General features: G+C 36.3%; 2 protein-coding genes across 4 annotated transcripts; both read left to right on the top strand.

The window, feature by feature from the left end:
- The first annotated feature begins 5890 nt into the window (after nucleotides 1–5890).
- Nucleotides 5891–17188, top strand: LOC103952204 (cycloartenol synthase 2). 2 transcript variants are annotated; one of them, XM_048567834.1, is made up of 19 exons: nucleotides 5891–6019; nucleotides 6154–6354; nucleotides 8267–8452; nucleotides 8651–8740; nucleotides 8900–9094; nucleotides 9228–9312; nucleotides 9900–10066; nucleotides 10596–10784; nucleotides 11467–11580; nucleotides 12077–12199; nucleotides 12299–12421; nucleotides 12498–12596; nucleotides 13282–13338; nucleotides 13960–14006; nucleotides 14107–14250; nucleotides 14358–14535; nucleotides 15421–15501; nucleotides 16077–16160; nucleotides 16795–17188. In XM_048567834.1, the coding sequence occupies exons 2-19, from the start codon at nucleotides 6157–6159 to the stop codon at nucleotides 16903–16905; spliced, it is 2271 nt and encodes a 756-aa protein (XP_048423791.1). In that variant the 5' UTR covers nucleotides 5891–6019; nucleotides 6154–6156; the 3' UTR covers nucleotides 16906–17188. The 2 variants fall into 2 exon arrangements, with proteins under 2 accessions (XP_048423791.1, XP_009362029.2); XM_009363754.3 differs by lacking the exon at nucleotides 5891–6019 and having other exon boundaries at nucleotides 6030–6354.
- An 852-nt stretch (nucleotides 17189–18040) lies between these two features.
- On the top strand, nucleotides 18041–22877 carry LOC103952206 (TORTIFOLIA1-like protein 2). Of its 2 annotated transcripts, XM_009363756.3 has the most exons (8): nucleotides 18045–18313; nucleotides 18611–19352; nucleotides 19905–20099; nucleotides 20189–20291; nucleotides 20723–21378; nucleotides 21554–22261; nucleotides 22374–22539; nucleotides 22632–22877. In XM_009363756.3, the coding sequence occupies exons 2-8, from the start codon at nucleotides 18702–18704 to the stop codon at nucleotides 22634–22636; spliced, it is 2484 nt and encodes an 827-aa protein (XP_009362031.2). In that variant the 5' UTR covers nucleotides 18045–18313; nucleotides 18611–18701; the 3' UTR covers nucleotides 22637–22877. The 2 variants fall into 2 exon arrangements, with proteins under 2 accessions (XP_048423688.1, XP_009362031.2); XM_048567731.1 differs by lacking the exon at nucleotides 22632–22877 and having other exon boundaries at nucleotides 18041–18313; nucleotides 22374–22568.
- Nucleotides 22878–24099: the final 1222 nt, after the last annotated feature.

Raw genomic sequence — 24099 nt, 5'->3', positions numbered from 1 at the left:
CTTTTTACACTCATTTTCTAGGAACTTGATTTATACATTTATACGGTAAGAATACGCGATTGCGATACTCCCCAAGGGCCCGTACGGGAAGGCGTTTCTGTAGGCAGAGTAACTGATCATGCAATTCTTGTTAAACACTCCCATGATTTGCTGTTAAAATAAAAGAGAAGTAGTATTAAGTGCAAGTGTTTTATGCATGTATAACCTTCGACGCTAACTTATAAATATACACTTGAGTTTATTTTTGGTCTTTTGATAGGATAGATCAAAAGAAAAATCAAGAGACGTAAATTAAGAAGAGTGTGGGTGAGCGGAAATCTTTCTCAATGTACCTGTTGTGGCAAATCTCTATTCTCCATGTGTGTATTAATCAATAGCTTTGCTGCACGGTGTAAGGGCGCAGGGTCCCTCTCAGCCTAATCAGTCAAATGTTGCCCCTCCTGTATTCCACTATAAGGGCTTGTTCCCTTGGAGGTTTGTGTATTTACCTATTTAAACAATAAAACGTTGTTATCCTGTAACCTAAAATGGTCTCTTGTCAAATAGTCTGACGACATATTAACACCAAAATGTTGCTATAATCGAAAGTGCGTAAGATTGAACATGATCAAGACATTCGCTAAATTCACATCTTTTCTTGTAGACATATTATACGCTGCAAGAGACCAAATAGTCTGACGACATATTAACACCAAAATGTTGCTATGTTATAACCGAAAGTGCGTAAGATTGAACATGATCAAAACATTAGCTAAATTCACGCCTTTTCTTGTAGACATATTATACGCTGCGAGAGACAGCCAAGAGAATGACAAACATGTGTGTGTGTGTGTGTGGGCTTCTCTAGTAAGGACATATATTTTTATATGTTGGGTGTAATCTAATTATCATAACCATTTTTAGGTTCTCTTTCCAATCGGACGTTCAGAAGATTCTGGCGAGGGCGGCCAAAAGCTTCTGCTTCTTCCTTACGACGAACCTCAATTTGCAGCAGGGGCTGGAAGAACACTTGAAGAGGTAGACATACTTTCTTGAATTCGAAAATGGATTAAAGGAAAAGGGATTTGAAAAGCAAGAATTTCAGACAAAGTAAAGCATAAGCTTTAAGGATTTTCTTCGTTAAACTTCAAAGCTTGCAAGTTTTTAAGTAAGAAGAAGACGGAGAACAAATCTGAAAATATTTATAAAAGATATTCCAAATGTCATCTTACCCTTGAATTCCAACGTACTGTTTATTTGTATTCTTTTTTGGGAGGTTTAACAATACACTCCTAGTACTGTTCATTTTTAACGAAAAACTATATTTATACCTTTTCCTGATACTATTTACTATACATTTAAAAAGGACATTTTATTAAAAGGCAAGTTTTTTTTAACTTTTCATTAGTTTTCCTTTCTTTTTTACTTGTAATTATATCGTTATATAGCCAAATATTAGCCTCTAATTTCAAAAATGTCAACTTTTATAAAAACTTTCAAATATATCTAAAATATCACTTAAATAGACACAAATACCCTTAATTCATACAAATAACTAGTTGTTGATTAAAAGATTTTTGTGCGATAATCAACTGGTGCTTTCACTAATTTTTCTAATATGCACCCGAAGAATTTATATTTCGTAAACCTTAAAATATGCTTTTTGCACTTTCTAATAACACAACAAATCTCTTGATTCACTACCACAGTCAATGACATCCTTCAAAACAAAATTTGAACATGGACAACACCCTTAATAATGCAAAGGTGGAAAATTAAATACGAAACACATATAATCCAAAGAAAATTGAGATAAATAATGTTTCAAAAATTGACAGTTCATTATTCCATAAATATTCAATCGAAGGAAGAAACTACAAAAGCAAAGAAAAAACGTAAACGAGGAAAAGTGCAAAAAATTAACCATCTACACTCATCTTCATGTAGGGGTGCATAATTCTTCACTAACAGTCGATGCCTTCACTAGATCTCCTCCAATTTTAAGGTTTAGCTGTGAGAACTCTTCATCTAATAGGGTTTTAGTTTTTTAATTTATTAGGTTTAAAGCTTAAGGGTATTTGTGTCTATTTAAGTGATATTTTGGATATATTTGAAATTTTTTATAAAAACTAACATTTTTGAAATTAGGGGCTAATATTTGACTATATTTGATAAATACTCTATAATATGGTGGCCTCACTCTTCTATTAACATAAGTCTGTTTAAAAGTGATTTTAGAATAACTAAAAGTGCTTTTAAATCACCAAAAGTGCTTTGATAGAAAAATTTGAAAGTGTTTTCTAGAGGAATCACATATTGTATGCTTCCTTCAGGAGCACTTACATTTTTCTTAAAAATTTTGAGCACTCCAAGTAGAAGCTTATTTTTTTTAGAATAAATGCTTTTAAAATAAGCATTTCCAAAAGGGGTCATAACTCCATTTAACTGTTGGTGATATTGACAGTATGAATCCCAAACTATAAAAAGAAGAGATCATGCATGTACTTAAAGTAGTTGAGCTACTCATATTACAATTTAGTGAAACCTCAACTTTCTTCATCCTCATTCTCATCTTCCATTTATATTTTCTTTTCCATGAATTCTATTGAGGTCAGATCCTGAAAATCCTAGATGCCATACTTTGTCAATGCAAATAAACTTATGGTTTTTTTGCCAAAATAATTCCTAAAATTGACATAACTCCTCACTTTGGTCCTTAATAATGAAATCGATAGAAGTGGTCTTGAGTTTGTCTACTGAAAATCATGTTAGTCATTCCGTGAAAAATCTATTAACATCGTTAAGTGAAGGGGTTGGTATGATGAAAAGATGGGTAAAAAGGTGGTTTATGTGGTCATTCAGGTGACAATCTAACGTGAAATGATTGGTATGACAAAAATACCCATATAAAGGTGGTCATGTGGTCGTTCACATGGTAGTTTGATAAGGATATTGACAAATTTTCACGAAATAACCAAAATAATTTATAATGAACAAACTCAATGATAACTTTTATCTATTATAAAAAGAAACCTAAACTTATAATACTATTCAAACTTTCCCATATATCAACAACCCATGGGGCCATGACACTGGGAACAATCAACAATGTCACTCTATGACAACTAATAAACTGTTAAAACTTTTATGACAAACCCCACATCACCTCGGGATCTTGAGCAGGAAGCCTTTAACAATTCTACAAATGGTGATTAAAAATTTGAGAATTTTAACGAAAAGCTTTCGGTACTGTTTATTTAACGAAAAATCGTATTTTACACTAAAAATTCAATCCTGATACTATTCACTTTACCCTTTATTTTGTCCTTATCGTTAAAACTCAAAATTTTCAAGTCATTTTCATTAATTTTCCATTAAAATTTTCTTTAAGCCAAACTAAGTAGCATGTGATTCATAAGTTAACCGCCCTCAAAACGACTTGAACTTTTTATAAAATATAGTATTATTTTATTTCAATTTCATACAATCATTAAAAAATCTGTTAAGTTAATCGTTAAGTGATGACGTGGCAAATATAGAATCCTCATTTGTGCTAACGTGGCTACCACCCCTCCATCCCTTCCATGGCTCTATTCCTTTCCCCCATCACACCTTTCTCTAACCATAAATCCTCTTCATCTTCCTTCTCCTATCACCAATCCTTTGCCCCAAAATTTTCCCATCCCAAGTCGCAAGGCGATCCACCCCTTTCCCCCATCACTTGTGCATCTTTCTCTAATCATTAGTCCCCTTATTCATCTTCCTTTTGACATCACCAACCTTTAGACCCAAATCTTTCCCACCACAAGTCGCACACTGCAACTACCCCTTGCCTATCACAAAGGAATTGCATGAGGTGGGTCCGATTTCAGGCAGCAACGACAGCAGAACGCGGCTCGATGGCGCAGATCCGACTCGGCTTGGTGTCGATGCTAGAAGTCGTAATTCGAGGAGGCTCGATGTCATTGCAATCAAACATGAGCTTGGTGGGTGGATAAGGGTGGTCCAAATAAAAGGTCGAATCGTTGGAAAACTAGACGGCGGCGGAGGTTAGGGAGAGTTGGTGTTTTGACCGGGAAGATAGGTTTTTGGGTTTGACAAGGAGTTTAGAATTAATGGGGGAAGGGGTGGGTGATGGGTGATGGGGGATGGGAGAAGGGGGTGGGCTCGGGTGGGGAAGATGAAGGGGATTTTTGGTTTTTTTTTTTTTTTTACTTGCTTTAATTAATTATTTTAATATTTTAAAATTTTTATTAAGTGTTTAGCCACATGGCACAAATGTGGTAACCACGTTAGCACAAATGGGGACCTCATATTTTGCCACGTCATCACTTAATGGTTAATTTAACATATTTTTTAACAGTTGTATGAAATTGAAATAAAATAATACTAAATGTATGAGATTGAAATGTTTTAAAGATGTTGTATGAGGTTATAATTGCACCGAAACCTGAGAGGGTAAAATGTAATTTACCCTTAAACTAATGGATGAGAGAATAAATTAGTTAAGAAGCCATTTTCCAAATTCGAATTCAATATTTCTCACATATAAGTGAAGAGTACTAAGTGGCAGCCCTCATAATGCCTCAAATGACATCATCGTGTTGTCTCATATCAACGTACAATCATGAGAAATGGTATACATACATTTTTATTAGCCTCTCACACTCCTGTCTAAATTTGACCATTATTTTTGTTGATTTATTTAATTTGATCTCCAGAAAGCAAAGATAGATGAGTGAGAGACTAAAAAGAGTGTAAAAACTATCTTCCTACAATCGTATAATATATATCTTTTTTTTTTATATAACTAACACAAAACTTAAAATTACCTTCAACACAATAATGGTACACCCGTACCATTTCTCTCTCCTTGTAATGCCACCTACATCACATTCTGGAAGGGTTCTCTTCCATTTCATTTAGGCTAAAGATCAACTCCAACCCTTGTTCTAAAATAGGGTTAAGTGTTAGAACTAAAAAAAAGCCAAATTCCAGCTAAGATTTAGGCCAAAGTTAGTGGGCTGGCTCACTTGTGCAAGTGGGAAATTAGCAATTGGAGATCATTTCCCCAACTGATGTGCCATACTCTTCCAACTTTCCAGAAGGTGGCAACCCCACCCACGTGGGTTGTGTCAGCTACTTGTCAGCAATAAAGTTGAGCCCAACAACTCATTTTGTGATTAATGGCTCACATTCAAATGGATAAAGTTGAGCCCAACAACTCATTTTGTGATTAATGGCTCACATTCAAATGGCTGCTGGTTATCTAATGACCTACATTTAATTTAGTTAATGTTTTTGTTTTATATTCATTCTTTAATAATCTGGGGCTAAAAATTTAGGTTTTAAGGATTGGAGCAGAAAAGTTGTTTCTGGGTTAAAACCTAAATTTTTTGGGCAAAAAATTTTAGGTTTTAATCCAATGATTGGAGATGGTCTAGGAGATTTTTTTTTTTTTTTTTTTTGGTGAAGCTAAGGAGACTATTTTCATTTAGGCTAAGGAGGCTAAATTTACAAATTAAATGATGTATCACAAGTAAGAAATAAACACATTCATCAACGTTTAAGTAATACTCAAATTTCATATCATTTATTTTACAAATTTAATTTCTCTAACATTAACCGGAATTTTTGATTGAGTTCATCCATAACTATTCATCTAAAATTGTATTTTTAAGTAGACCTCAATTTTCAGAAACTCACACAAATCCAAAAGTTCCTATCTTTTGTGGATTCTAATTTACCATGAATTTTATAATTGTTATCAAAAGCATCCCAAAACAATCACGGTGTTTCTGTCGGCCACCCTCTCTGTTTCTCTCTGTGAAATCATCAATCCAAATTGTTTAAAATTCCCAACTACCACATGCCTCCTTCAAGTTCCTTCAAAACGTCGCAGTCACTCGGTGAGTAGGAGAGAGAGAGAGAGAGAGAGAGAGAGAGGGAGAGAGAGAGAGAGACTTGTTTGTTTGTGTTTAATTGAATTGGACGCACTCTGCAACTCTTATCTGCTTTCGGCTGAGAAAGTCGCAATCTGATAACCTTTCGCTTTCTCTTTTGGATCTCAAATATCCCAAAAAAGCAAACGACTTTCCGAATTATTGCTGCATTTCTCTTAGTTTTTTCTGTTTCTGGCATTTGGGTTTTTATATTTTCCCGGGAACCAAACAGAAAATGTGGAAGCTGAAGATTGCGGAGGGAGGGAGTCCATGGCTGCGCACACTCAAGGACAATGTGGGCAGGCAAGTCTGGGAGTTCGATCCCAAGCTCGGCACCCCCGAAGAGCTCCTCGAGATCGAGAGAGCTCGCGAGAACTACCACAATAATCGGTTCGTTAAGAAGCACAGCTCCGATTTGCTCATGCGCATTCAGGTAATTCTTTACTTCTGAATGTTTTTCTTCAATTGATTGCGTTGTTGGTTTGATGAAAACGAAAGCTCTGCTGCTTGTTTTGAGAGCGATTACTTCGGTTTTACGCTATTTGGTTTCGGTTTATGGATCTAGTATTTTGTTGAAGACTTGATCGTGAATGTATGGATTTAATATTGTTTGTTGTGATATTACGTTTTAGAGAGTTAGAGTTGAAGTTGACTGGTGGTTATGGGGTTAATAAGGGATTGCGTGGTGGACTGAATTGTTAGACTGGTGGAGAAAGGGAAGTCCTTGAGGTTTTTTATTTTTGTTTTTGAAGTTGGTGGGGTTGGAAAGCTAATTGGTAGCGGGTTTGTCGCGGCGAAGACTCTGAGACTTTTGAGTCTTCCAGAAGAGTTCCTAAAGTGGTTGTCTTGTCTTCCTTTGGATGAGTTTTCTAAACTAAGCGGGGATTTGTCTTTATTAATAATCTTCGATAATCTAATTGCTTCATAAAATGTCACAGTCTTAGAGTCAACAACAGAAAAATTGAGGATAAACAATTAAGATAATGTTAGTTTAATCGTTGAATGTTTACATGTGATTTGCATTTTCTACAGATGGTTTTTGACATGCTCTCTACTGTTCCCAGCTTAATTGTTATTTGCATGCTGCTGACTCCTTTAGCAATTATTTTGTTTATGAAATATTTATCAATATCGAATTAGTCTAGGACAAGCCCTGCATTCCACATCAATTTAGTGCCATTTCGTTTGTAGTTTCATTGAAAAAGAGTTCTGAACTACTTTTGAGTTTTGAGCAAGGCACTTTGGAATTCAAAATTACCAACGTGAACTCTGAACAAGTGCAAGCCAGTGTGCAACTAGAAGCGGTCAACTCTAAAACTAGCATGTGTTGTCCATTCTGAAATTGGTTCTACTGTAAAGTTTGCATCACTAAATTAAGCTAATATAGCAGTAAGCAAGCAACCTGCACAATATCGGGTAATCTACTCATAGTCAATGATAAATCTTGTAAACCATTTACCTTTCTTTTTTATTTTTAAATGTGAAGGGCTAGTATGTAAGGGCCCCTTTTGCAGATAGCACTTCTGCCCATAAGTGCTTTTGCAGAATGTACTTTTAAATATTTTTCGGCACATGTTACCACAAGTACTTCTGGTTATCTAGAAGCATTGCCTAAACTCTAATGATTTTCGTTAAATAGAAGCATAATGATTTTCATTAAATAGGTGGAATAATTTAACCTTCTCTTTTATCCTAGAGGTAAATTGTTTCTTTCTGTTTAATATATCATAAGCCTTCACCTTTACATTTCCATTCAGAACATTTTAGTGTTCTGCCTTGGGTTTAATTTTTTTTATCTTTTGTGGGTTGCATCGAGAGAATCGTTAAGAACAGCAGGAGACTCCTCTACACAGATTTCCCTTTGATATCTTGTCCAATATTATTCGAATAATTATTCTTAAGTTTTCTGATATAAAATAGGTTCAGAGATCTCCCATATAAGATAGAATCTAAAATTTCCTACCTTCCATAGTTAGAATAGTGGTCAAGATTTATGACTGGCTACTTAATTCTTCCAGAAAATGAAGCTGCCTCCTTGATTACTTTTCTGTTACAATCTCTCAACTGGAAAAGTTCAGATCATCACAGACTATCATCTTTTTTGAGATAAAAAAACATGTGAGAGAGTATCGTTGAATATATTGGTTGCTCTACATGTTAGTCAGATTGTGAGTAGATTTAAGCTTCATGGGAGACTGTTCATATGATATATTATTTTTTGTTTTTGCTCTGCTCTGTGGGGAAAGGGGAATGAGATTGTGAATGTTCAAACATTTATCTATATTAATTTATTTTTATATATTCTCACTGACTATAACTATTTATCTTTCGTCACCAAATTGTAGTTTTCCAAGGAGAAGCCAGTTCCTGCTGTTTTACCCCAGGTCAAAGTAAAAGACACAGAAGATGTGACCGAGGAGACAGTGACAAATACATTAAAAAGGGGTATAAGTTACCATTCAACACTTCAAGCCCATGATGGACATTGGCCTGGGGACTATGGAGGTCCTATGTTTCTACTCCCAGGCCTGGTAAGTGCTGATGCTGCTAATGGAAGGTCTTAAGTTGTGAAAAATATTCCAGGTCATCCAAAAATGTTGTGGGTTGTATTTTAGATCAATTGTCTCAGCCTTCAGGAACATAGTACACTGGAGGCAATAAAATCTTTGATTCTTACTCCATAAAAATAATCAGTCATTTCTAACACTTTTTTCCCATCAAATGATTAGGTAATTGCTTTGTCTATCACTGGGGCATTGAATGCAGTCTTATCTGATGAGCATAAGAAGGAGATCTGTCGATACCTGTACAATCATCAGGCAAGGATTCACTTTAGATTTTAAATTTGTGACATATGCACCTTTTCACTGGTGTACCTTCTCATTTGCTCAACTTTTGGTTGTTTATCAGAAGTCTCGTGTACCAGAGTTTCTGCACAAGGGATGAAAATTTGTTAATTTAGAGATGTTTAATTGCAGAACAAAGATGGTGGGTGGGGCTTGCACATTGAGGGCCCAAGTACTATGTTTGGCAGTGTCTTGACATATGTTACTTTAAGGTTGCTTGGTGAAGGAAATAAAGATGGACAAGGAGCCATGGAGAGTGGGCGTAGGTGGATTCTGGACCATGGTGGTGCTACTGCAATTACATCGTGGGGGAAAATGTGGTTATCAGTTCAGAACTTAACCTTCATCTTGTTGGTCTAACTGACCTTCAAATCTTTTATTAGTTTGTGCTGGAAAGAATTCTTTATATACACAATCTAGTGCATTCTTTAATCATTGTAGCATTGCTGGGTGTTAATAGGTACTTGGAGCATTTGAATGGTCTGGCAATAATCCCCTGCCCCCTGAGATATGGCTTCTTCCATACATGCTCCCAATTCATCCAGGTTCTTGCCTTTTATTCATTCTCCGCAGATGAGTGTTTTTCCTGTATGTATTTGTCTCTGCATTTGTGAAGAATAAGTATTTTTCTTATCAGAGAGGGAAAAAAAAGAATTGGCGGTTTCTGTATTTTCTCTAGCATGTTACCATGTTACCTGATAGAAAAATTACCTCATAACTTGTGATGCACAATCAACTATGGTAATCAACACAGCTTAGGTGGTCATATTAATTCAATAGCATACATTTAAACCTTCATTCTGAGGCTTTTTTTGTTTTTCCCTTCATCAGCATTAATTTTGAAAAGTTTGACCTCTGGTTGATTGTTTAAGTACCTTGCTAGTAATATTACATTCTTACTCTTACAATAAATAAAATATGCTGTATTCTGGTGGGGCTTCTTCCCTTCTCAAAATTTAGTTTATAATGAGATTTCAAATGCCATCCTTCTCGACTAGTGTGGTTATTGTTTAGTTAAAATGAAGTTTCTGCTGTAAAAGTTCAAATAAATGTTTCTTGTGGCATGCATGAACAATTCTTTGATCGTCTAGTAGACACCATACCAGAGGCATGATTGCATTTTACTCTGCAGGAAGGATGTGGTGTCACTGCCGCATGGTCTATTTGCCAATGTCATACCTCTATGGGAAGAGGTTTGTTGGCCCAATCACACCAACAGTTTTGTCTTTGAGGAAAGAACTTTTTAATGTCCCCTATCATGAAATAGATTGGAATGAGGCGCGCAACCAGTGTGCAAAGGTTGGTCAAACTAACTCTCTTCTCAAATCAGAGCTAACATCTGATGTGATACAAATTTGTCCGGTAATATTGGATCTCCTTCTTTAACAGCTTGATAGAAGGGTTGAATATAATAGCTTTATTATTGTTGTGTCTGTCATTTTCATATTTCTACCTATTACCATATATCTCTATGTTTTCTATTAAAATAAGGTTACATTATCGAGCAAAGTTCAGTTAATGTGTTCTAAACACCTTAGTGGATTACAGTCAGCAGTTGCAGATTTCATGTTTATATTGTTCTATCAATTGGGAGACAGTCAACTAACTGTCTGTACTTTCACATTGACTGTAATTTTTCTCACTAGAAGATTCATTTCTTTCTTTTCAGTAATAAAGGAATGTGTTCTAAATACCTTAGTGGACTATAGTCAGCAGATTGCATACTTCTGTTGTTCCACATACTGGAATACGGTCAACTATCTATCTATACATTCACATTGATCCGAATTTTTCTTAAGAAAATTCATTTTTTTTTTAATGTTTGCAGGAAGATTTGTACTATCCACACCCCCTTGTACAAGATATACTTTGGTCTTCTCTTCATATGGCTGTTGAACCAATCTTAATGCGTTGGCCTGGGAAGAAGTTGAGAGAAAAGGCTCTTCGCACTGCAATTGAGCACATACATTATGAAGATGAGAATACTCGTTATATTTGCATTGGACCTGTGAATAAGGTATGTATCCAAGTGGTTCAGCGCTACATACACTGTTTAGGTTTCTGTCTGTTAAGGGGAGCAAATATAATCTTTTAGTGCCACCACTTATACTACATTTGGAAGAGATGATGAAAAGTATGGAGGAAAATGATAGTAGACATGGGAAGAGGATAGGAAGAGAGATGGATATAAATGTTTTCTCCTCTTGTTGGGTAGAAAGGAAGGAGAGATGAAGAATAGTTTATTTTAAAAGATTGCATATAGTCTTTTACTGGTCTCAGTTAACAATTTTGTCTAGATTTATACCAATTCCACCATGAACACAGTGGTTTTGGTGGGTATGGAGGGGCTCTTCATCCACCTGATTGTCATTTTTACTCACCTATCTCTGTAGCAGGTTAAGAAACTCCTCTCATTCCGTCCCTTTATCCCACACACTATTCATCCATGCCAAACTTGTATTAGTTATGATGATAATACTGTGATTAAAATTTTAAGTCGAGAATGGTTTATTAGTTAGGTTCTTAAAATGCTTTCACTGATTTTTAATCTATTTTGTCCTTTGTCTGGATGACTTTTTAAGTGCTTTTTAGTTATTCATTTTGGTCCTTTTATTAATGTTCACATCTTCCCCCTCCTTTTACATATATCTATATGTCAATTACAATTTTTTGAGTTTTGGGGTTGATGCGGATTGCAGGTTTTAAATATGCTTTGCTGTTGGGCAGAAGATCCGAATTCAGAGGCTTTCAAGTTACATATTCCAAGAATCTATGATTACCTATGGATTGCTGAAGATGGCATGAAAATGCAGGTCTGTATACTATCATCATACCTTGAACTATTTTTAACAATCCATATTTCTGGAATGTGTCCCATCCATTGACACTTTACAGCTGTTTAGCATGCTTATCCTAAAGCTTGCTACATAACTGCTGTTTCTAATTGTACTCAGTAGTCATCAATAATTTGATACTGGAAACTTTCTTTTCTACAGAAATATGTGTGATGATCATGCGAAAAACAATTGCTAGGAAGTTGAACAAGTTTTTGAAGTTTTAATTGCCTCTAAGTGTGATTTATTCTTGAACATTTAATAGCCTCAAAGTGTGACTTATTCAATTATCCAGATATTTGCATTGAGTGCCTAGTGCTTACAGCATTACCCAGACAAAAAAGTCTGCGATTTTTAATACCCTCTTCCTGCAAATAAACTCAATTATGCTGACTTTGTTTTACAGCACTTATTGAGTCAGCATCTTTTTAACGAGTTTTCTGCCATGTAACCTGATGTTATGAATTTACTCCAGGGGTATAATGGAAGCCAGGCTTGGGACACTTCTTTTTCTGTTCAAGCAATTATCGCAACCAACCTTATAGAAGAATTTGGTTCAACTCTAAGAAAGGGACATCAATACATAAAAGATTCACAGGTGGTGATCTTGTGCATCTGAGTTCATTTTTTTCTTCTTAATACTGGTACATTTAATGGGCCCCTCACATCCATGATTGACTGTTTATTTTCTCTCAAGGTTTTAGAAGATTGCCCCGGTGATCTGGACTATTGGTATCGCCACATTTCAAAGGGTGCTTGGCCTTTCTCAACTGCTGATCATGGATGGCCCATCTCAGACTGCACAGCTGAAGGATTGAAAGTGAGTGTTGGTCAGTTAAACGCACTGCATTTACTTATTCATTGTTCACTATTTCTAATTTTTTTTTTCCTTTCAGGCTGTTCTATCATTGTCAAAAATTCCATCTGAAATTGTTGGTGAACCACTAGATGCAAACCGGCTTTACGATGCTGTCAATGTCATACTCTCATTACAGGTTAGCCCAGACCATGATAGTCTGAACTCTGAAGTAGATAAGTGTACTAATTTTCTACCACCCATGCCATCTCTAGAAGTCCTTATAATGTTCTATAGTTTCTAATGCTTAATGTCTCCAGACAAGTGTGGTTTTTATATGGGCATGTACCCTTAATTACGAAAGTCAAGAGGGATGAAACCACAAACGAATTTGGTTACCCTTAATTGCGATGATATAAAGATACAAACAAGAGAGTGTGTTGCCATGTGCTATGTGTGACAAGAGTTCTATTCTCTTAGTCACTTGGTGGCCAAAGATTCATGGTCACCCACCCTTGGATTTGATATCAAAGGTTGAGATTAAAACATTAAAGGGGCATCCCTTTCATCTCCACCTTGATATCAAATTCAAGGGCGAGTGAGCATGTATTTCTTTGTCACCTAGTGACCAGGAGAACATTTATGTGTGTGACAATGCCGTCTTTATTTGGACCTATTACATCAAAATGGGAACTGTGCTAATTGATCATGAAGCTCCATTCTTCCCCCATATGCAGGTTTCATATAAATACCCTTCCCTGCAGCTTGCCCTATCTACATATTTCCTATGAATACTCATCGTTGCTTTTTTCTGTAATAACTGATTTATGACCTGAAAGTTTTGTTTTAATCGCTGATAGCTATTTATTATAATGTGATTGCAGAATAATGATGGCGGTTTTGCAACATATGAGCTCACAAGATCTTACAGTTGGTTGGAGGTAGCCTCATTTTAATGACTCTCCATTGTCATTCACTTTTCTTCATTTTATTTTGGTGGGTTCTGCTAAAATTTGTATAGCATGTGTCCAGTAATATAACTGCCATCTAATAACTCCTTCCGTAAGTGTTTGAATCTGTATTGCGACTGAAAGCAGTTTCATTACTCTGCCTGTGCAGTTGTGCTTATTTCCATATTTACATAATTTGGGAAGAAAAGGAAAACTTATTTTTCTTCATTTTGTGGGTGCATATTATCAAACCCCTTACAGTGAAAACCACTCCTTTAATAATTGAAAATGTACAAGAAAAATTTACAATCTATGTGGTTCATGGTATCGTCATTAGTAATCTCAACCCGCTTTTCCTGCAACAACCCTGTGGTTGACGTCTTATCTTAGCACTTTATCACAATCTTTGCCAGGGGAGTCCCATCTTCTCTATTAAATAATACTTGAAACTTGGATCCCATCTTCTCTATTAAATAATACTTGAAACTTGGAGAAGTCACTATTGCATGTCAGGACTCATTGCATGATATAAATAAAAATCCTTTGCTTTTCACTGTTACCTCGTGAGATCACAGAGACCTAATCTATTCTACTGTTTCTTTTATTTTCCAGTTGATCAACCCTGCTGAAACCTTTGGTGACATTGTAATTGATTATCCGTAAGATACCACCACCTTGAGCTGCATCAGTTCTATCTTTTCTTTTCTCCTTCCATTTTTCTTTCTCTAGAAATTAAGTACTTACTACACGTCTCTGTAGTTATGTTGAATGCACCTCAGCTTCTATTCAAGCTCTGGAATCATTTAAGAAATTATATCCTGGTCATCGGCGAGAAGAAATAGAACACTGTATCAAAAGAGCTGTGGAGTTTATTGAAAAGATACAAGCATCTGATGGTTCATGGTTAGCCCCATGTTTCTTACTTTATAAGATCTTTCTAGCTGCTTTCTCTTTCCCTGATCTATCAGTTCCAAGATCACGCTTTTTATGTTTCTATAATTGCTGAACAGGTATGGTTCATGGGGGGTTTGCTTCACTTATGGTACATGGTTTGGGGTAAAAGGGTTGGTGGCTGCTGGAAGGAACTACAACAATAGTTCTAGCATTCGGAAAGCTTGTGATTTTCTGCTATCAAAACAACTTACTTCTGGTGGGTGGTCAGAGAGTTATCTATCATGTCAAAACAAGGCAAGTCCATTGATTTTACATCATTCTTATTTCTCAAAAATCTTTTCTATAAATTATTAAGTTCATCAATTCTCAATTATAAACTCTGTTGTATTCCTCATTTTAGCCTTAATCCCTTTAAATTGAAAATTTTAATTAATTAATGTTAGGTAGTTATTTTGTTTGGTGTGCTTGTATTGTATATGTTTTGAGTGGTTATAAAGCTGGAAAACAGGTAAAAATGGGAATTCGTTAACCTTTCCTGGTCAATACACTAGGTTTTTCTTTTATTGGTTTGCAGTGAGCTAAGCGTGTCAATCCTATCTCATCTCTTGTAAGCTTTAACCACCTGCAGTTGCATGGGGATATGACCTTGACTGTACTCAGATAACATATATCTTTACTCCGGTAATTTGATATTTTCCTTACTTGATTTGGCCAAAATTTAATTGATGTGGCCAAATATTGTCTTGTTGCTAGTTGTTTCTGATACAAGCAAGAAAATAAAATGCGTTTGTAGTGTGTCTATCTTGTTATATGCTGAATCTAAATGATGCTTTTGTTTCCCTCATCATCAATGTATGGTTATATAGCCATGAAAACAGTTAGTCTTGGGTGCTTTGCCTTTTCTTTTGGTAAAACTATCGCAATGATTTGAAAGAGAACAGGTTAGCAAGGTTGAGAATATTTCTAACATTTGTTTTTGAAAATGCACCATCCTTTTACATTTATTCATAATGTTACCTTACATATTGTTGCATTTGCCAACAAAGAGACTCTTGTAACTTTGATAGTAATGGGACGTGTCTTCTCTGAGGTGACAATATTGAATTGGTTGAAGGTATAATTTTGGTAGGTTTTTTGTGATTCATGTCATCAAATGTTCTTATTGCTTTTTCTTTACAGGTGTACACAAATCTTGAGGGTGATAGGTCTCACGTGGTCAATACTGGATGGGCCATGTTGGCTCTTATTGATGGTGGCCAGGTATGCATATAGTTTAACCAAATACTTTCATGTACATTGGTAGGTTGTTATTCAACTTATTCTGGTGCAGCAACTTTTGATTTAAGGTGTTTATTCTTTTGGATGAGAACAAATAGTTTCGTTAGAATGAACTAACATCAATACCACTGAAATGGATCAACAGTCCGTCAAATACACAAACAAGGCCTCTACTTCCCAACTCACAGTATAATACCAGCATTTCATCAGACAACATAAGCCACTTCAGTTCCGAGTTCTAACAACTGAGGACAATACATCCATGCTTTAATGATCCCCGTTAAGAATAGAAGTGAAGTCTCTCTAAACGAGTAATTTCATACACTGAATCCCAGAAAACACACAGAATCTGGCCCTATCCCTGGAAATCCTAATCCTCTACATTTTTCAGTAATATTTCTACCAGTTCTCTCCAACCAAACAATTCTAAAATTGCCAAAAGTCGACTCCAAAAGACTTGCTCCCCTTTTTTGTCCTTCCAGATGTTGATTGCTTTCCTTGTTGTTATTCATTGTGTTTGCACTTTTCTTATTGTGGTGTTTTACTTGTTGGAACAGGCTGAGAGAGACCCAACACCGTTGCACCATGCAGCTAGATTTTTGATAAATTCTCAAATGGAGAATGGAGACTTTCCTCAAGAGGTACTTCATTGTTTGTTAATAATGTTTAAGATGCTTAACCTCCATAAACGTGCTCTAAGCCTCTACCATTTTGCATTTTTCTTGTCATTTCGGATTTCTAGTGAATACTGTATCCAACAAGAAGATTTTCACATGTTAGGATATGAACAAATGATATTGGGTAAATTACCAAGTTTGTGTTTAATTGCAACCTCATACAACATCTTTAAAACATTTCAATCTCATACATTTACTTATTATATCATTTCAATGTCATACAACCTCCTGCTTTAAAATACTAAATTTAGGGTGAATGCAAGGAAAGTAGCAAGGGACTAGTGTACCGGACAGGTGTGCCTGCAGTCGCAGTTTAAACCATGTCAAGGCAGAATGTGCAATGCAACTTAAGCCTTAGACAGTAATAACCTTTTTTTACACAGAAATGAGACGGATGTATGACATTGAAATGAAATAATAAGTGTATGGGATTGAAATGTTTTAAAAATGTTATATGAGGTTGCAATTGAACACAAACCTGATGGTACAAAGTGTTATTGACCCAATGATGTTAATATATGTTATTGATTCCTCGTAATTTGTATGCCAAAGCTGTCAATACATTTGATCTTTCTTCCTTCAATATTTTCTTTTGCAGGAAATTATGGGTGTCTTCAACAGGAACTGTATGATCACGTATGCTGCATACCGGAACATATTCCCTATCTGGGCATTGGGAGAATACCGCTGCCGGGTGTTGCAGGCTTAGTGAGCTAACTCTGCCACTAATTTGAGTGACATTATGCATATGTGTTTCACATTTAGCTTCTCATCAGGGGTGTGCCGGGGACCTTTGTTTCTGTTGGTCCGCACGCGGCTTTCCGGCGGCGGCTGTTAGATGCTGCTGGGGTTTTCTTCGTTGCTTTTTATGTTTTGGGCTCTTGGTTACTGTAGAGGTCCTTTTATTTTTTTTCCGTCTATGTATTAGTATTTGGGCCTACTCTTATGTAATATATTGGGTTGGTAATAAAGCAACATTTTACAAAAGAAAAGAAAAGAAAACCAAATTGCATTATTTGTTCGATTTGGTATGGCCTATTTCCAAACCTCCACCAAATGCATTTAATTTGCGTACATTCTTTTAGGGTTAAGTACATATAACTACTGAATCTTTAGGAATAATTCCAAATTGGTTTCAATCTGTTAAAACATTCAATAACTACCTGATGTTTTAAAAATTGGACAATTGTTTGCTCACCATGGTTAAGTGACCAACACGACAAGTATTCTTATTGATGTGGGCTTTCACTCTTCATCCCCTTTTTTTCTCCTTTTCGGATGGTAATATTTCTCAAAACATAAAGTGTGAATCAAAGTCACGTTTGAATTCAAATTGAGATAATGATGCAAGTTATTTTGTTCTGAAATCAATATTTTTTTTTTTTGAACAAACGATAATATCTACATTAAAAGGGTAGGGAAGTGAGTTAAGTTTCACAATGTGCTAGTAATGACGTGATTCAAATTCATCTTTGGCGAAAATTGAAACTAAGACCTTTTACTTACAAATGAAGAGAAATACTACTAGACCATAGTATTAAGTGTCAATTCTGAAATCAAATCAATATGTAATCATGGAGAAAATTTAGATTCAATATTTGTTCACTTTGGGTTGAAATCATGGAGAAAATTAAAAACAAATCTTGATCTTTCAGTTAAGGTAGGGAAGATCAGGAGCTGTTTAAGGGCTCCACGTGTCTCTTTCAAATCCCCAGGTTCAAATCAATGGTCCAAAATACCCCATGGTCCAATCCAAACGCTCCCTTTCTAAATTTGAAAAGCCAAACAGGAAGCGCGAAATTTGAAAAGCCATCTGTGTCTGCAGATTCTCTCTCCGTCCCTGGCACGCTCTCTGAGATTCCTTCTTTTTAGTATTTTACTATTTCCTTTTCTATAATTTATAATATTTTCAAATTTCGGTAATCTGAAAGCCATTCTTTCAAAAATTTCTCCTCTCTTTCTCTCTCTAGATTTTTTGTTTGGGTGCCGAGAAAGAGCCGGAAAATAAGAGAGAATGGGGGAGGAGGGAGCTCTGATACTTCGCTCTGATGTAGCAACGCGAAAGCCTCCTAATCCGGCGAGTAATTCCACTGTGGAACCAACGGCGAATATGATCTGTAAGTGCTCCGTTTCAAATTTCTAGGGTTCTAGAGTTTCCTGTTTTATAAAATTAATAGACTTTCGTAAATGTCGAAGATTATACTTTGGATTTCAGTTTGTGATGCTCAAAACACTAATTCAAAAATTGTGGATTTTTCTTTGAAGTGAATCTTTTTATTTATTTTGTATTTTTAGAGATTTAACTCAAGTTTTGGGTTAATTTTTTGCATTTTATTGGTGATTAAGTTGCTATTGAGTTCACCATGGTAGTATGATGATTCATGTTTGGTTTGTTTTCTACTTTGGCTTTACAGGAATCCAATAGTTTGAATTAGCAGCCCCAACTTTGAAGTGAATTAATCTTGTGCAATTAGGAAATTGGGTATTTTTTTGTTGCTATTCAAGATGAAAAGACATGGGCTTGTTAAAGGGAGGGGACCTGCGAGGGTCACTGCGCAACAGGTGGTTTTTGAGCTAAAACACAAGGTAGTTATTGCAATGAACAAGCTTGCTGATCGGGATACTTACCAATTAGGCGTTGAGGAACTAGAGAAAATGGCTGAGTGTTTAACCCCAGATGGGTTTGCTCCATTTCTGTCTTGTATTTTGGATACAGATTCGGAACAAAAGAGTGCAGTTCGAAAGGAGTGTATAAGACTGATGGGTACATTAGTTAGATATCATGAGGGGCTTGTTGGAATGCATCTCGGCAAGATGGTTGCCAGCATTGTTAAGCGGCTCAGGGATCCAGACTCAGTTGTGAGGGATGCATGTGTGGAGACTGTAGGTGTTTTAGCATCAAAACTGAGTAATGACACGGGTGAGGGTGATGGGATCTTTGTTGTTTTAGTCAGGCCACTTTTTGAAGCTATGGGTGAACAAAACAGGCAAGTGCAGGCGGGTTCAGCATTGTGCTTAGCCAGGGTCATTGACAATACTCGTGATCCTCCAGTTTCAATTCTGCAGCCCATGTTGACTCGAACAATAAAGTTGCTTAAAAACCCACATTTCATGGCAAAGCCTGCAATCATTGAATTGAACAGAAGCATTATCCAGGTGAATTTTCAAACTCAAACGTAAGTTTAGTAGTCATGATATTACAGGTTGTGTATTGTGGTTCTGCTATTAAAAGTTCTTTTTTCCAAATGCTGTTTGAATTAATGGATTTCTATTTGCACGTCCTTTGAATTAGTATTTGTTATATTCTGGAGAGGCCTTTTATGTTGAGTTTCAAGGTATGGCAATGAAAGAAATTTGAGACAAAAGTTATTACATATACACAGATTGATGTATATGATCAATATCATTAGTTTGTGTACTTATTTTTGGTACAAAGTAATCTTCTTTCAGTCTCTGTTTGCAAAACATGCTATGTGGTGTTTCCTTTCAAATCTCAATCATGGCATGGTGCGTTCTTCAATTAATCATCGAATGGGATTGGACAGTGCCAGTTGTCTAGTAACTAGCTCAACAGCCTGTTTTGATGCTATGTATGCTTGTGTTTATTTTGCTGCATTTTTTTTTATACCACTTGTGTTGTTTACTTCTTTGTAATTTGTGTGGTAGAATATCCTTGCTGTATGGGCTTAATTCGATACTCTATTCTAGGCAGGGGGTGCTCCAACACAAAATGTTCTCGCCGCTGCAATGACTAGCATTCAAGAATCTCTGAAGAGTAATGACTGGACAACACGCAAAGCTGCTTGCATAGCATTAGGGGAAATAGCTTCAAGTGGTGCATCTTTCATGGGCTCTTTTAAGGCTTCCTGCATTCGTTCCCTTGAATCATGTCGCTTTGACAAGGTCAGTGTTAGTTAAAAATCTACACTTGGATAATCTTCTTTCATGCAGATGGTTAAAACCAGATCCTCTTGGTGCTTCTTGTGTTGCAGGTGAAACCAGTTAGGGACACGGTCCTGCAGGCCCTACAGTGCTGGAAAAGTCTTCCAGGACCTGATACTTCTGAACCTTCAGAAGCTGGATCTTCAATAAAAGGTTTAATGACCGGTTCCTGTTCTTTTATATGCTTAAGATTTATTTTACTTGCTGGATTTTGCCTCAATGCTTATTTTTCTGCTGGATGCTCCCATAAAGATGTAAATGCATAATTGTTTATACTTGTTTTCTGTTACTTTCTTGTGCTCTTTCTGGATAGTCTCAACTCTCAAAGTCTCAATTAAGCTGACAAGAACTGGAAACTGGTACAGTTTCAATGGGTTACGGACATTTTGTGATGCATATCAAATCCGAGGATTACTAGGGTGTAGCTGTTCAGTTTTATTAGAAAGTAAAGTAAAAATGCTACTAGTGCATAGATAGTCTGCGTTAATTAATAAAGATGTCATTCTTTTTCTTTTGTAGTTGTGCAAAATTTTAACTGTGCTATCCCTGTTACTTCTCATAATGCTTATACCAATTTTCTTCAGAAAATTTCTTTGGCGGTGACTACAGCGATATTACTAGTGCCAGTGAATCTGGACGGAAGGATCTTGCCCACAAGAAAGTTGTTACTGGCTTAACTAAGAGCAGAGCTCCTTTGTCTATTAGACAAACATGTCCAGGTTATGGGGAAAGTCATCAACGTTCCAGTGAACATGATTGGCATTTTGAAGTTGCAGTTCCAAAGACCTACAATGCTTCTTTGCCCGAATTTCAGAATGAAGAATCTGAGGGTAGCTCTGTTACAAAGACTTTAGAAAGGACGAGTACAGATGTTACAAACACACAGGACAATGGATATGAATATGTGCCTATGGATGATAAACAAGAGTGTTCTTCTGGGTCAAATCTTGTCACTGATGACTTAGAGGGAAAGTTTGTGACTCATAGCATTGACAAGGGTGGTTTGCAGAAGCCAGTGGGAAGAAATCAACAGTTTGCAGCTGAAGAGATTGGTGGTACTGAGAAACAGATGTACTCTGAAAGGATACGCGACCGTAGAAGTCTGGATTCAACTGTGACAGAATCTAGTTCCCATGCTCCAAATGGGTGTTGTTCACAAATGGTCAATGAAGTGGTTTGCATTAGAAAACAACTTGTGGAGATTGAAACCAAGCAGTCAAACTTAATGGATCTTTTACAGGTACATAAAGACATGCATGTATGTTAGTAGCTGCACCGTTTGTGTAAAACTCCTAGAGAAAAACTCTGATATGCTGGTCATTTTGACACAATATTGCTCAGAAGTTAGAATATACGAATTTTCTTTTCTATATATTCTAAACCTTCTATTTTCTTGGTTTAAACTTTGTTAACAGGTGTTTACATCGGGCATAATGGATAGCTTGTCTGTCTTACAAACAAGGGTGGTGGGTCTAGAGGATGTTGTAGACCGGTTAGCTCAGAACTTTGAACACAGGAGGGACCATTCGAACTTAGCAACTTCCAAACTCATGAAACAGAGTCAAACTTTGCATTCTCCAAGGCTCTCCACAAGCACTCCAAGGCCATCTATAGATATAACCAGCCGACAGCCTTCAATGTTGTCCGTGAAACATTCTGATACTTGGGTGGAAAACACAACTGGCAGGAGCCGAACAAACAATTCTGTAAGACATGGTGCAGAGACATGGAGTAACAATATGGGGAAGCTTACCAGGAATCCTACTGGGAAAGACATCAGGAAAATTCCTGGGCAGGGAACACAGAGGATAAGTAATGGTCAAATAAGGACAGATGCTATGTTTTCCTTGGCTTCTAATGCCAAAGTTAGACAAAATGTTGTAGAAAGTAAGAATAACCTCTGGAAACAAGTGAAAGGTTTTCTATGTGAAGGGGACCTAGACTCTGCATATGTGGAAGCTCTTTGCTCGGGTGATGAAATTGTTCTGGTTGAGCTTCTTGATGGAACTGGTCCTGTTCTGGAATGTTTGTCGCCTAAAACTGCCAGGGATGTTCTCAGCACTTTAACTTCATATCTCCTAGAACAAAGGTTTATCAGCACCGTAATTCCTTGGTTGCAGCAGGCAAGTGCTTTCATACATGATATATCATATATGCAACGTAATTTTTACTTGGAAACTGACATGTATTCCAAATTGAAATGTTAACGCTTAATATGATTTTTCACTCGTTTAGATTGCTGACTTGAGCACCACGCATGGACCAAACTACCTTGGCCTGCCCGTGAAAGCAAAACATGAATTCTTGTCTTCCATTGAGGAAGCTGTGAATATGGAATTTTCCAATCCTTCCGAGAGAAGATCTGTCACTCAGTTAGCTGTGAAGTTGCACCATCTATGGGGTAATTTCATTTCAACACTTGAAATTTGAGTGCAGATTCTACAAATTAGCCGTCGACATGCCTTCACTAACGATGATTTCCTACTTCTGCAGGCTAATGCTCATGATAATCGGATGATGAACCAAGGTTATGATGTATGGAACTGCAGATTCCAATTGGTAATTTGTTGTTTTAGAAATTTGAAGTGGTGTTTGTACAATTTTAGCCAGACGAGGGTTGATAATGCGGTCATTTAGAATCTTAGTCTGGATTGGAATTTCCTTTCCTGTAGTACGTAGTTTAATGTGCACATTGTTATATCTGTCGTGTAATGAAAACCAAGAGTTTTTCTGTTGTCAGCGACTCAGCGGCGTTGAAGCTTCCTATTTAATACACCATCAATTTATTTTTTTTGATCTTGAAAAGCATAAAAGCGTAAAAGCAGACCTCACTTAGTGGGATAAGACGATGTTGTTGTTGAAAAGCATAAAAGCGAGTTCATGGGTAATTGGGCAATATACAATTATTGCCTTGGTGAATATTAATTGCCTAAGTGCATATTCATCTTGTAAATCAATTGCTCGTGCAGTTTGCATTTTTTAAAATTTTTATAAAAAGATAATATTATGATTAATTATGGATAGGATTTTTAACTTTCTATATACGTCACGTGTCATTACTCGAAATTACAATTTTTGTGAAAGAGTATGGTTGGGTATTTATAGGAAAAAAACATTTACATTTTTTTGTATTTTTATAATTTTTAACATTATTTTCTAGCCAAATTAATTTTTAACCAATCCTGTCACCACAATGTCATTATCTGAAATTACATTTAAAAAATTTTCTCTATTTTTTTTATTTTTTATTTTTTAAAGAATGAACGCTTTTACTATTTTGGATCTATCTTGCAAAATAATAGAGAATTAGATGGAGACCTTAACCATAGATTACATGTTGAGTGGATGCATCGGGTATGTTGTGCGACCGTCGTATGCCACTAAAGTTTAAGGGAAATTTTTATAGGACGACAATAAGGCCAGCAATGCTTTATGGCACGGAATGTTGAACGATCAAACATCAATAGGTACACACAATGAGTGTAGAGGAGATGAGAATGCTTCGTTAGAAGTGTGGGCATACAAGAAAGGACATGATTAAGAACGAGGATATCCGAGGTAAAGTAGAAGTAGCTAAAATTGAGATAAGATGAGAGAAAATAGATTAAGGTGATTTGGACATGTGAAACGAAGACCTACGTGTGCTCCAGTTAAAAATGTTATTGCGAGACAGAGTGCTTAGGGCTAAATGGGTAGAGAAAGACCTAGGAAGACTTGGAAAGACTCTAAGAAAAAGACTGAGTACTTGGATCTAACGGAAGACTTGGCACAAAATTGAGTAAGGAATCGTACAGCTGACCTCACTTAGTGGAGTAAGGGTTTATTGCTTTTGTGTGTAGAATTGTTTTTGAACCAAATTAATTTGACTGTTAGATTATTTCAATTAAGGGGGCGTTTGTTGCGCCGGACTATCTCGGATTGGATTAGCTTCAAGGACTAAGCTGGATTGGCTTAGACTAGA

Source organism: the organism of the source record quoted next, unplaced genomic scaffold (assembly GCF_019419815.1).
Source record: "Pyrus x bretschneideri cultivar Hongxiangsu unplaced genomic scaffold, Pyrus_bretschneideri_v1 Contig46, whole genome shotgun sequence".
In the NCBI taxonomy this organism is placed as follows: Eukaryota; Viridiplantae; Streptophyta; class Magnoliopsida; order Rosales; family Rosaceae; genus Pyrus; species Pyrus x bretschneideri.
Note: the sequence above shows the minus strand (reverse complement) of the source record. Positions and strands in the feature narration are given on the sequence as shown.

What these genes read in the sequence shown, in the direction of transcription:
- LOC103952204 (XM_048567834.1), top strand. Translation starts at nt 6,157, where the DNA reads ATGTGGAAGCTGAAGATTGCGGAGGGAGGGAGTCCATGGCTGCGCACA. An exon ending in GGGGGAAAATGTGGTTATCA is followed by an intron (nt 9,095 to 9,227) that starts GTTCAGAACTTA and finishes GGGTGTTAATAG; the next exon opens with GTACTTGGAGCATTTGAATG. An exon ending in CATGCTCCCAATTCATCCAG is followed by an intron (nt 9,313 to 9,899) that starts GTTCTTGCCTTT and finishes TTTACTCTGCAG; the next exon opens with GAAGGATGTGGTGTCACTGC.
- LOC103952206 (XM_048567731.1), top strand. Translation starts at nt 18,702, where the DNA reads ATGAAAAGACATGGGCTTGTTAAAGGGAGGGGACCTGCGAGGGTCACT. An exon ending in TGAACAGAAGCATTATCCAG is followed by an intron (nt 19,353 to 19,904) that starts GTGAATTTTCAA and finishes ACTCTATTCTAG; the next exon opens with GCAGGGGGTGCTCCAACACA. An exon ending in TAATTCCTTGGTTGCAGCAG is followed by an intron (nt 22,262 to 22,373) that starts GCAAGTGCTTTC and finishes TCACTCGTTTAG; the next exon opens with ATTGCTGACTTGAGCACCAC.